At 49.2% G+C, this 13,673-nt stretch overlaps 1 protein-coding gene across 1 annotated transcript in view; it reads right to left on the bottom strand.

Moving 5' to 3' along the window:
• Positions 1–2,761: 2,761 nt before the first annotated feature.
• The window catches only part of LOC148218043 (uncharacterized), a 96,966-nt gene continuing 86,054 nt past the window's right edge, over positions 2,762–13,673 (bottom strand). Inside the window, 1 exon segment of the mRNA XM_088158038.1 lies at positions 2,762–3,099. Within this exon segment, the coding sequence (XP_088014164.1) occupies positions 2,762–3,099 (338 nt within the window).

The following is a 13,673-nucleotide window of genomic DNA, read 5'->3' as shown; positions in this document are numbered from 1 at the left end:
GCACCTCCAGCACTGCCACTTCTCTCAGCTCTTGGATCCCTTCCTCAAGGGTCTTCCAGCACATTCTATGGTGGTGCTCCTGCATTCTCTCTCTGTGGACAAACCTCTCTCTCACACTCATTAAAAGCCACTCCCAGAAGGAAAGGAGGCCTGGCTCCCTTACAAATACCTGGTCCACACCTGAGTCCTGGGTCAAGAGTCTCAAATTCCTTGCCTCAGTACCGTCCAGTTGCACACCTGTACCCATAAGATCTCACACCTGCAGTAACCAGGTGGTAAAAGCCTCACGGCCTCATCACTCAATGTCTTTTTGCAGAGTATGGAGACTTTTCTACGACAGGGACTTGGTGATGATCTCAACCTCTGGCTCCCCTGTTGGTTGTGAGGGCCCTCCTTTCTTATCCTTATTAACTACGTGCTTTGTTTCCATCTTAGACTTCTTTGTTTCCACAGGGGTGACTGCTGCTGGCTGTGACTGCCCTTGTGGTACATTTGGAACCTGGACAGATGTAATGTCTGTGGGTTCCACTGCTGCACCATCAGAGTCTCCCTCTTTAAGGCAGGGGGAGGGTTTCTCACCAGCTGGGGAAAGGTACTCCTTCAGAATCTGGCTCATCTCCTTCCCCTACCTACTCTGGGTGTTTCATTTCTGAAGTGGGCTGTGGGGCAGGGTCAGGCTCTGCAGCAGCATCCCAATTTCCTGGGGTAGGTATCAGGGTTGTTATCCAAATCAATGTCCCCTGTCTCTGACTGCTAAATAGAACAGGCATATCAGCAACACCAACCACTGTATGATATCATTAGCATTTAGAGTGGATCTGAACTCCTTCAAATCTGGTGGAGAGGACTTTAAAAAGTGGGTGATGGGTTGGGGATACATTTTCCCTGCTGACACTTCTTCACAGTAAGTACCATTATTGAAGTAAACCCCAAAACTACACACTTAGAGTGCAATAGCTCTGAATCCATGTGATTGTCTTCCAGAGGAAGTTAAAAATCCATTAATTTCTCTGCTGATCAACCCACAGAATGAACTGGATAATAGCCACAATAACCTCAGTGATAACACCCATGTTCAAAAAAGGGCTTGCAAATGGGAGAGATACAGCAGTGACCACATGGAGCCCAAACCAGGGTAAGCTGGACAGCATGGTGTCACCTACCACAAAACTTAGGTAATTCAAGAGAACTGTTATTCCTTTTTCACCCTCCTCTCAATGCCCTCAGGCCCAAATCTGTCTTGGTTTGGAAGACAGGTATTTGCCAAAAGAGACAGCAGCCTCTCTTTGAAACGGAGAGTAGAAACCCCCCTCCCTTCACTTTACTATAATTTTGAAATCAAGGGGCTCTCAGGCAAAGATATGGGGGGTAGGAATAACAGTTCTTTACTAATATATCTAACAAGACAAACAAAACCAACCGCTATGAAATTAACAGCCAACAGAACAATAACTCAGTTCTAGTCCTTTTTTGGCCGCAGACACCCTCTCCTTGCCCTGCAGTTACCGGGGCTGTGGGCAGGTCCCGTCCCCGCAGCTGCGGGAGGACCGGGGCAATGGCTGCGGCCTCGTCCCGGGTGGGAGAGGGATGGGCAGAGACTTCTCTGCTCACGGTGCCGGTCACGGTGCCCAGCAGGGTGTCCGGAGCTGGGAGACCGAAAGCGGGAAAGGGAGCAGTGCGGTGTCCCACAGCAGAGAACGCGGCTCCCGGCGCTGGGATGGCGAGGGGGTGGCGCAGCAGCACCGGCGTCTTTCCTCCGACTCCACGAGCGAGAGAGAGAGAGAGCGACTCCCAAACCTCTCCTTTACCTGCTGCCTGCACATCGCGGTGTTTCCCCCTCTTCCCTCCCCCTCCCCTCGAGGGAAAACCAGCCGTCTGAGCCAGGGGGGAGCCACAGCTTCTTAGCATAACAATGGGGAAAATTCCACAGAGAGAAAAAGGGGAACACCCAACCTCCAACAAACAGTCATATTCACTTCATAATATTTGTATGTGTTATAGGGAAACAAAAGTATTTTGTCCATAGTTTAAAAAACGAGAAATTTTCGTTCATGACTTTTCTCCTTTCTTTATTTAGGATTTGACTTTTCTTTTTGTTTGATTTTGGTGTTTTTATATTGTTTCTGTGTGTATTACTGTTTTGTCTTTTTTGTTGTTGTTGATTTTTTCAATTTAGGAGCGAGAATAAAGTATCTGTAAAGTTTTATTCTGGGCATTGAAAGAGTTAATACCTTGCCCAGAGGGCAGCAGAGGGATTTGTGATTTTTCCCAGGTGGGGCAGTCAGAGTTATTTACAATAAAGAGTCTTTCAAGGCCACGCTGGGGGCTGGGTGAGGACTGTAGGGTTTAGTCAGAGGAGCCGTCATGAGTTTCTGGTTTCATGGCTGTTCTCCGGCGCCCACTGCACTCAATTCCAGCCACGGGCCGGGAGTTCTTCCTCCACCCTGCCCAGCAGGGCACCACCAGAAGATAGGACTGAACACAGAAGATTTTCTGGGGTTGAAAGTGAACAATTTCACTCTCCCCAAGGAATTCTCAATGTCGGTTTGCATCCCAATGGTTGTACCCGCCCCTGCGTTCATCCAGGAGCACACAGGGAGACAGGATGGTGCAGAGCCCCCCCCCAGTCACAACACGGATCACCAGGGCTATGCCCAAAGGGCGTCACTGGGGATCATCCAACACCGATCCTCCCATGGGGGATGGAGCTGGAGCAGAACACGAAGCTCTTCCCGAAATTGGGGCATGCACAGGACTTCCCTTAGTGGAGCCTCCGTTGGTGTTGAGACAAGTTAAAGCTCTTTGAGAAGCTCTTCCCACACTCAGGACACTCGTAGGGCCTCTCCCCAGTGTGGATGCGTCGGTGTTCCTTCAGGTAGGACATCCACCCAAAGCTCTTCCCACATTCCAAGCAGGTGTAGGGCCGTTCCCCTGTGTGGATCACCTGGTGCTGCAACAGTTTGGAGCTGTCTCTGAATCCCTTCCCACATTCCCCACACTCGTATGGCCATTCCCCAGTGTGGATCCTCTGGTGCCGGATCAGCTGGGAGCTCCACCTGAAACCCTTCCCACATTCCAAGCATTTGTGGGTCTTCTCCCCTCCAGGAGGCTTCTCCACCAGCTCTGAGCTCTGCCTGCATCTCCGGCCGCCTTCCCGGCTCAGGGAGGGTCTTTCCTCCTCGCAGCTCCCTGGGCTGGGTTTGCAGCCACTCCTAGTGAGGGATCTCCCAGGCTTTTCCTCCTTCTCCATCTGCCCACACATGGGGAATGAAAAATCCTGTTATTGGGAAAAAACAAGAAGAGAGAGCCTTGGGATGGGGGTTCTTCCTTGCCAAAGTGCAACTCAGGAAGACATTGGGCATCTTGTGTCTGTAAGAACCTCCAAGCACCAAGTTTCAGCCCAAAGATCCTCCAAATATCATGACGCAGATCAAAAACCCCCCAAATATCAAGCTTCAGCCAAAAGCCCCTCCAAAATATAAAGATTCAGGCCCCGCAAAGAAACCAAAGCACCAATATTTAACCCAATAAAGCTCAGAAACACCAAGACTCAACGCTGTGAAAATCATGGATCCCCTCCCCGGTCGCCTGCTGCATGTGGAGAGGGCAAGGCTCCTGGAGCTGGGGGAGAGGCGGCAGATACAGGGAGGGGTGGAACCTTGTGCTCCTTCCCGTTTCTGCTCCTCCTCCTCCTCCTCCTATGTCTCTACTCTTGCTCACACTCCTCTTGCTCCTACTAACCCTCGTTCCTATGCGCTATCCCAGCTGTTCCTCTCACGTGCATCCTTTGACCATTTTGTTCTTCAACCCTGCTTCTCCTTCCCTTCTCCTCCGGCCCCCAGGCCCAGCACCCACTGCCGGCTCCCTCTTCCCCCCAAACCCACAGCATCCCAGCGCAGGGGCAGCGATGGAGCTGGGGCAGCTCGGGCTGGGGCAGCGCTGGGCTCTCGGCCGCTCCCGCCCGCACTCGCTCCCCACTGCAGCCGCTGCCGCCACCACAGCGCGGGGGGGCCCGGCCTTGGCGCTCCCCCCTCCCACCTCCCCAAATTCCCCTGCCGGGGGGCGCTGGGGCCAGGAGACAGACGAGTGACAGATCAGGGGGGCTGGGAAGAGTCGGCAGCCAGAGAGCACTGAAAATCTCAGCAGTGACTACAGTGGGATCTTCGGGGACTAAACATGGCAGGGCACCCATGGAAGGTAGGAAGGGAAAGCCAGGAAGGGCTCCTGGCAAAAGGGATGATGATCCCAAAATATCTCTGAAGGGTCCCTTGGGAGCATGTTGAGGGAGTTTGCACATTCTCCCAGAGGTAATCAAGGACATGGACACCCACAGGAGCATTAAGGGAAGTCCAGAAGAGATTTAGACAACAGGGGATGGATGCTGTTGGTGTGCTGGGAAGGGCTTGGGTGAAGGGGATTGTGCAGGAATATGGTTCAGTCAAGATGCAGCAGGAGCAATCTATGTGGGAAAAAAATGAAGGATGGAAAAGAGGAGGAAGAGAAAAATACTGAGGATGGGGAAATTTTTCAGCAGGATTTGATCCTCAAAAGTTGCCAGCTGATGCAGATCCTTTGTATCCCCGGTTGCCAGGACAGGCACACAAGGAGGTCAGGATTGCAGGGGGTTTCTCTGTGCTGGGCAGCGGCAGGAGCGGGCGCAGAGGGGCGGCACCGGGAGCACGGGCTGGGGGCCTGTGGGGAGCTGCGGGGCCGGGCCGGGGCTGTGGGGCAGCCGGGGCTCAGCGCCGGGCGCTGCCTGAGCCCAGCACCCCCCGGCAATTGCAGGCCCGGCAGTGGCCCCCGGCCCCCAGGAGGCTGCGGGACGCCCCGGCCGCTGCCCGGCCCCGTGGAGCTGCCGGCCCTGCCCGCCGGGGGGGCCGCGTTTGGACACTGCGGCAGGACAGGCACCGGCTCTGGGATACGGGCTGGCCACGGCAGCCACAGCACAAGGAGCAGCAGGACAAAGGAACAGCTGGGAAATGGGGACTGGACGTGCAAGGATCGAGATTAGCTTTTCAGCATTTCCCTTGGGTCACTGCAGAAAGGAATGATTTAGCAGAAAGCTCAGCAGCTGTCAGAGGATGAGCACCCCCAGGCACTGAGGGGGCTGCAGGAGGGGCAGAAGAAGCCCCTGGAGCACTTGGTCACAAAGGCACAGCAGGAGAATGCAAGAAGGGATGAGGAAAAGGCCAAGGGGAAGGCAAAGGCCATGGCAGAGTTTCTACAGCCCCTGAGGGATGAACCCCAGGGCCCGAGGGGGCTCCAGCACCCAGGGGCTCTCACATCCTTACACCATCTTGAACCAGGTGCCCTCCTCACACTGACACCATTCAGGACTTGATGGCAAAGATGCTTTCTGGGGATGCCCACTTACACAGGATGGTAAACTAGAATTTGCCTCTTAGTGGGAGTAAGATGTAGAAGGGAAAATGAGAAAGACATGGACGGTCCTTCTGCAGGGATGCACGGAAGCACCAGCCTTATTGGGGCAAGTTTGCAGAAAATATCACAGGAATTTACCCCATCCCCAGGGATTGGGTTAATGCAGGATGTGGATGACTTGCTGCAATCAGGAGGACAAGAAGTGGTAGAAGAAGCCTCTGTGAAATGGCTGAATGTTCAGGCTAAAATGCATCTTTGAATATTTGAAAAAAAAACCACAAATGGTGGAGAAAAAGGTTAAATATTTTGACTGAAGGTTTGTGGTGTATTGACCCAGAGAAAGACTAGGGAATCTCAGAAGTAACATTACCCAGCACTAAAATGGGGCTGGGAGAATTTTGAGACTGAATAGATAATTGCAGGACCTGCAATTGGATCCTCAATCCTGGATTGAAGATTGTCTGACTTTTTAAGCCTAGATAGCCTCAATGTTGTGGTATGGACATGAGAAACTGCAAAACTTCAAAAAATGAAATAAAACCAAAATGATTGGTGCCCCAGACACGGCTCCTTTAGAATTAGAAAAGAAATTTGAATTGGATGTGGGTGTTAAACAGGGCCATGCCAAAGGAATTCTTGTGCTAAAATGTTTAACCCAGTGGCCAGAGTGGCCTCATTGTCTGCAGAATTGTGCAGCCACAGCTTTAATGGGACCTGAGGCCCAAAAACTGATGGCAGCAGATCTCCTGTTGTTCAAGTCTGGCACCAAGTCAAAGCTTTGATAACCAAAGGAGCCTCTACATGGATGAGCAGTGCTCGGTGATTACAGAATGAAACTTGTTCAGTGGCACAGGAGGATTTAGAATTGAGGACAGGGGAAGGGTTTAACCCAGGCTCCTGATTGAACAGCCTGCACAGGGGGCTGGGAACAAACCCATGACTGCATTCAAGTGACAGAGCTCCAGAGCCAGGCTGGGAGAGATTTAGGAGACATTCCCTGGCCTGAGGGACAAAATGTGTTTATGGATGGCTCTGCAAGGGCAGGAGAAGGGAAAAGGGCTCCAAGACACGCTCTGATGAAGGAAAGGGAATTAGACCAAGCTCAGGTTACCACCTGCATGGTCAGCTCAACCGGCAGAGCTGGGTGTGCTTGGAAGAGCCTGGCACTGAAATGCCCTGAGCAGGAAGGCTCAAATATCTGCTGGTGACAGCATGGCAGCTAACAGGGTGAAAAAAGCAGTTCTGACTTCTTCAGCAATAACCGGATCGCTTATTAAGGTATTTCTAAAACAAATAACTCCAAGATAAGGGATTGTGGAAACAACAGACTCTCAGATGGGGAACTCATTTTACAGCAAAGACCCTTCAGGGGGTTATGGCTGCTTTAGGAATACAATGGGACCTCCACAAGCCCTGGAACCCCCAGAGCTCAGGTCAGGTAGAAAGAATGAATGGGGAAATAAAGAAACTCCTTTGGAAGCTGGTGATAGAAACCAAGATGCCATGGTAGCGGCTTTTGCCATTGACTTTGGCATGAATAAAAGCCAGACCCAGGGCAGATATTGAATTATATCCCTTGGAATTGATCTTTGGAATTCCTTACCCTCGTAATTCTCCACCTAGTGGAGGGTGGAGATAAGGGATGTATGGACAGGAGAAAAGGAAAAAAACCTGACAAAATGAAAAATAACAAAATGATTGGACCACCAGCTATGTCTCCTCCACACTGAGAAAAAGAAATTTGAATTCTAAGTGTGTTATAAGTGTACATTATATTATTGAGTTTTTGCAAATATTAAAATGAATGCTATATGCTGGAAAACATTGCTGTATGAATATAGTTTCTTTTAGTTCTGCAATTAACAAAACTTATAAATAGCTGTGTGATAAATATATTTTTTCTTGGAGTATAATGTAAAAATCTTTTGTTCATGTAACAAACTTGGAGAATGGTAAAAAAGATAATCAGGAAATTCTTCACATTCCTGGATTATAGGACACCAAAACCCCAGGGAAGGAAAAAATGATTTACAGGTCAGAGGAGAGTGATTCTGAATAATGCATGAAGGTCTATGAATATGCAACATGTTGCTGCATTTAGGAAGTGTTTTCTGAGTCAGTGTGTGCCCTTGGCTGAAGGCCAAGCATCCGGCCATTATAACCTTTGGCCAGAGCCAGGGCAGATATTCAATTCTCTCCCTTGGAACTGATCTTTGCAATTCCTTACCCTGGGAATTCTCCACCTAGTGCGGGCTGGAGATAAGGGATGGATATTTCAAGCAGTCTGTGGCCAGAATCCTGTCTCTTGTGAAATCTCTGCCACAGGAAGCTGGGCTGGCACAGAGCCTGCCTTGGCACTTTGCTGTTCACAGCATCCACCCAGGACTCTGCCTCTCAATTACACTCACACACTGGGCTGCCTGCGATTCCACTGTTGGAAAGTCTACCAACTTTAAATTTTTTTTACCTTTCATTTTACTAGTCAGGCTCGGTTTGCCTTTCTCTCAGGAAAGAAATTTTAAAAGGTTTTTTTTAAGGGATGTTGCACCACTCAACAGAGATGAGTTTAACATCTGGGAATAGCCCAAAATATTCCCACAAAGATAACAACATTCAACAAAACATCAAGGAAACATCAGCAAACATCAAGGAACACCCACCCCAGACACTGCCCCAGCAAAGATGGAGACACCTGGTCTGGAAAAGACTGAGAAGGAAATCCAGGAATGCGGATCTAATTAACATCAGAAGAGGAGAAATCCATTTGCAATAGGAAACCAAATACTAAGAACTACACAACTTTGAAGCAATGAACACTAAACCAATGGATTTCAATGGGTTCAGACTGTAAAATTTCAGGAAAAATCTAGTAAAATTCACATCTCATGGAATGATTTTCTCTGCACACCCGGGCTATGTGTGGAAGAAATTATTTCTGTTGCACATCCTGACCAGAATCAAGTAATGCCTTGACTCTCTAACACTAAAGATATTGTTGGAGAGTTTTTTATTGTCCCTGCAGTTTCAGTGACAAGATTACACCATGAGAAAAAATTTTCACATTAATCCTACTTTTAGATTGTCAGTTAGGTTTGGGCCAGGCGTGTGACAAGCAATTTTTACTCCTAGGAGAAGAGGCAGAAAAGACTTGATTGCATTGGAATATTTTTCTATATATTTGTGGTGGCTCTTAATGACGGCAGAATTTCAGAATGGATCTTTAGAAGCTCACCTTTAAGTTGCATTTTGCAAACCTAGAAGAGTATTAATGGTGAGGCTTTAACGCATAAACTGTTAATAAAAAATGGCTAAAAAAAATAAAAAAAGAAAAATAAAGCAGATTATGAGGGTGGACGTGTGAATCACCTAAAGGCTGCTCTGGAAGAAAATCCTAGTTCCAGGCAGCCAGGAGAGGAGTTTTAGAAATGCAAATTAACATTGCTCTGGAGAAGTGTGGACAATGCCCAAGGGCCTTCTTGCCAGGGGGAGGAATTTCCCTGAGTCCATCTGCCCCTCACCCCCAGCTCTGCCTGCTTGCACAGATGGAATTTGCACAACTAAAGGCAGAGCCCATAGTGAGGATATCTGACTGCAACAGAAATTGGTTAAGCTGCAAAGGGAAACAGCAAACGGAGAATATTGAGCAAATTTCATGAAAAAAAGTGTGGGGGGGATCATCCCTCTCCCCAAAGCAATGAGGTGTTTTTGCTAGTCCAGAGAAATCAATTGGGAATCCAAACATTTGATGATTTAATCAGAGAAAAGGGGTCAATTGATGCAGCCCTGGCTGGAAGGAGCACCCAAAAAAGAGAAAAAGATGAACGGCCACCAGAACAAATCCTACAACACCATGGACCAGCCCCTGGGATCCCTAACGAATTCATAACAGGACACAGAAAATCCATCCATAATTTGAGTGGCAAAATTAGGTTTAAAAGTATCCCTGAAATAATAACCAAGCAGACAGCTCCAGCTCCTGACCTTCCTGCTGACCAAGCCGCTGAAATGAGGAACGAGACATTTCACCATGGGATGGGATCAGATTATCTACTTACAGAAGAAGGAGGAGTTTGTGGAAAATTAAATGACGCAAACGGCTGTTTGCAAACAGATGATAACCGAAAAGTGGTTAAACAGATAGCAAAGGAAATATGAAAATATCTCGTATTCCGGAGAAATAATGGGAATGGGACACGTTTCCGTGGTTCCCTGGCAGACCACGGCTTAAACGAATGCTGCTCCTCCTCTGACGTGCTGCAGCAACTCTCAGCTTTTTACCATGCACGACACCTTGCGCCAAAGAGGATGCGGGAAAAGAAATTGAGTCAATGGAAATTAAAAGTTTGTAAAGGCAATTCTTGAGAAAATGAGAAAAGGAAGGATTGAAAGCAGTAAGATTAATATCGTAGTAGAGGTGCATATTAACGAGGACATGCAGTAGGTGGATCGGGAAGTCTGAACCTTCCAAGTACCTCAGCCAGTGGGGAAAGGGAGAGGGAGATGCAGACGGGAAAATGAGGATAAAAAGGAGGCTGCGCTTTAGAGAGACCGCATGGCAAATGCCGCATGGCCTCTCTCTTTGTTCACGAATAAAGTCACTTTTACAGGACTCCTCTGTCTCCTTTGGGCACACAAACCTCTGGCCACGGGAATTTTCCCGCACAGCCCCGGGCACAGGGCAGACACCTCTGTGCCACCCACAGCAACCGGGACGAGCCAGCGCTGCTCCGGCACCGGCTCCTGCCGAGGCCCCAGCGGGAAGGAGACCGCGGGCAGCCGCTCCCGCAGCGCCCTCAGCCCAGCGCCAACACGGGCCGGCACCGGCACAACCAACCCGCCAGAGCCCCCTGCCGCCCCCTCGGCCCGCAGCGAGCCCCGAGCCCCCGCACAACCGAGCGCGGCTCCCACCTGCGCTGGGGCCGCCTCCGAGCTCCGCCGCCGCCTGTGGCTGAGGAATTCGATGGGATGTGTTGCCTTAACCTTTCTGACCACTCCCAGCCCATCTATGCCAGCACTCAAGCCCTGAAAGAAGGTGGGAATAAACTTCGGGTAGATAATGGGTACGACTGGCTGAACTGGCTCTTAGGGCACTGGGGTCTCACTGGCTGGGTTAGGAATTTAGTTAAAATAGGTTTGTATGTATTAGGCATCATATTATGCATTGTAGTAGTTATTCCTTGTATTTTACAGTGTGTTAAGAATTTAATAGACAAATCGCTTAAGAGTGTATTTTTAGTTAAAAGAAACGGGGGAGGTGTGGATATGGGTAATGCAAATGAGACTGATAGTACTGCAGATTGAATCAGCAAATGCAGCCTGACAACGAGGATGCCTGGCAAGAGCAAACAGAGACATGACTGCAAGAGGACTGGATCAAGTCTGGGTTATGGGAAATAAGATTTTACTAAGTCCACATGTAAAGTTTGTCTATGTGAGAGTTTGTCTATGTAAGGTTTCTCTATGTGATTGCAGTAAAATATTACCAGCCTTCCTGTAATTGGTATATAAGCACATGTAGTGCTCAGTAAAAATTGGATTTTGATTGAGAGGAATGTTGAATTTGTCTTTACAAATGAGCTGTGGATCAGCCTGTAGATAAGGCTAGCACTGAGAGATAAAAGAAACAATGGGATGGATTCCACTGATTGTTGAATGGGAAGAGATATTTGCCTTTACAAACAAACTGTAGGGCTGCTGATAAATGAAATTGGATATCGAAAGATGAAAGAAGCAACGGGGGGAAAACTATGAATTCTGTAAGAATTAAAAATTAAAAGGGAGGGTTATACATTAGAGGGGAATTTCAGGTATCAGGCGTTCCGGGAAGTCTGTGCCTCTCAAGTACCTCAGCCAACGGGGAAAGAGAGAGGGAAATGCGGCCGGGAAATAGGATAAAAAGGAGGCTGTGTCCTCCAAAAATTGGAGAGATCCCAGGGGAATATCCCATGGCCTCTCCCTTTATTTAAATGAAGCAAAAAGGACTCCTCTGTCTCCTGTTTGGACATAAACCTCTGGTGTTTGTGGATTAATTTTCCTGGCAGAAAGAACTTTGGGATTCTTACCTGCACAAGCACGTGCAGTGCCTCAGTCATAAGTGCCTCAGAAATATCAGAAGTGTGTCTTCTTCAGAGTGTGGTCACAAGGGTTCAGAGTTGGAGCCAGTTCTGCGGGCAGGCTGATGAATAGTCTGGGGCTCCTCTGCAGAGCCCCATTCATTCTGGGGCTGCTTTCTGCTGGTTCTGCTGGACTGGCTCGAGTGAAACACACACCCAATTAACAGCAGTTAAATTACTCTGGCATGAAACAGTGGGGAACAGGCAGGGCAGAGAAGGGCAGCAAGGACCAGTTGTTCTGGCAGGTCTGACGAGGTCTGGTTTGATACAGCACTCACAGAACTCTGCTCCACCTGTGACACTTCCACTTGCAGCAGATGACTGCTCCTCTTCACAATATCCAGCAAGGCAGGTCAAAGACACTTTTACCATTTTCATCTTCAAAAGGGAGAAGAAATCAGCAGCAAACATGAAATAACCAGTCAGAGCTCCTGGGAAGAAACAAAAGAACAAAGAGTGGTGGATAAAAACAGGTGGAGCAGTGATCCTTATCTCTGTGGGAGATATCCTCTGCTAATGGGCCATCTGTTAAAACCAGGTGGGGCAGTGTTCTTTATCATTTCCACAACCCATCCTTCCTCCAGGAAGATATCTTCTGTTAATGGGCCATTGAGTGCCACTGCATGACTGATAAAATTCCATCATCCCATTGGGAGATGCTCCAGCCAGGCGGAGGAGCCAAGCCTTTCCTACCTAGATAAAATCTGAGATTTGGAACACCAAGACAGCCCTTACCCACTGGTTTCCAAAGGACAAGAGCTACCAGACCTTTCTACAGCATCACTACTACAACAAAACCACTTCATTGGGACTGCTACCACCACCCTAACTAGCGGGGTGTCAGGTTGTATTCTGATTCTGTCAGTTGTTTTCTTTTCTACTATTGCATGGATTTTATTTCTCTTATGTTTTTCTTATGAAATTGTATTTCTGACTTGGAGTCTCTCACTGGTTTTGCTTTCAAGCGAGCACAATTTTGGAGTGGATTTTGGCTGAATCTTGATATTTGGGGAGGTTTTGATCCGTGTCTTAAATTTGGGGGATTTTGGGTGGGAATCTTGGTGTTTAGAAGGTTATTACAGACACAGGATGCTCAATGACTGCCAGAGATGAACTTGGGCGAGGAGGAACACCCAGTTTATGGAGCTCTCTTCTTGTTATTTCCCCCTAAACCAGGAATTTTCATTCCCCTGGTGTGTGGGGATGGAGGAGGCAGAAAAGCCCCGGAGATCTCTCACGAGGAGGGGCTGCAAACCCAGCCTAGTGAGCTGTGAGGAGGAAAGACTCTCCCTGAGCTGGGAAGGCGGCCGGAGATCCAGGCAGAGCTCAGAGCTGGTGGAGAAGCCTTCTGGAGGGGAGAAGCCCCACAAGTGTTTGGAATGTGGGAAGGGTTACAGCTACAGGTGCAGGCTGATTGAACACCAGAGGATCCACACTGGGGAGAAGCCCTATGACTGTGGGATATGCGGGAAGGGCTTCAGTGAGATCTCTGACCTGCTCCGGCACCAGGTGGTCCACAGTGGGGAACAGCCCTACACCTGCTTGGAATGTGGGAAGAGCTTTGGATGGAGCACTGGCCTGAGAAGACACCAGCGCATCCACACTGGGGAGAGGCCCTACGAGTGTCCCCAGTGTGGGAAGAGGTTTCAGACCAGCTCCAATCTTCTCCTACATGAGCAGATTCACACAGAGGAGAGGCCATTCCGCTGCCCCGACTGCGGGAAGGGATTCAAGCAAAATGGCAGCCTCACTGCCCACCGGCACATCCACACTGGGGAGAGGCCCTACGAGTGTCCTGAGTGTGGGAAGAGCTTCTCACAGAGCTCTCACTTGACCCGACACCAACGGAGGCTCCACTAAGGGAAGCCCTGTGAGTGCCCCGAGTGTGGGAAGAGCTTCGTGCTCTGCTCCAGCTCCATCCCCCATGGGAGGATCGGTGTTGGATGATCCCCAGTGACCCCCGTTGGGCAGAGCCCTGGTGATCTGTGTTCCTGGTGATCCCCATTGGGTGGGGTAAAGTGGTTGGAGAGATATCTCTCTGTTTTCCTTCTGTTACTATGATTTGGTTGGTAATAAATTCCCTCGCTGTGCCCAGGCTGTGTCTGTGACGCCTTTTTTGCTGTTTGGTGTGTTTGCTCGTCCCGTCTTAATCTGATCCTGGAGCTCCTGGTTAAACTT

The sequence above is a fragment of the Sturnus vulgaris genome, unplaced genomic scaffold (assembly GCF_052056855.1).
Source record: "Sturnus vulgaris isolate bStuVul1 unplaced genomic scaffold, bStuVul1.hap1 Scaffold_195, whole genome shotgun sequence".
In the NCBI taxonomy this organism is placed as follows: Eukaryota; Metazoa; Chordata; class Aves; order Passeriformes; family Sturnidae; genus Sturnus; species Sturnus vulgaris.
The sequence above is the reverse complement of the archived record's forward strand: the minus strand, read 5'-3'. Positions and strand labels throughout refer to the sequence as shown.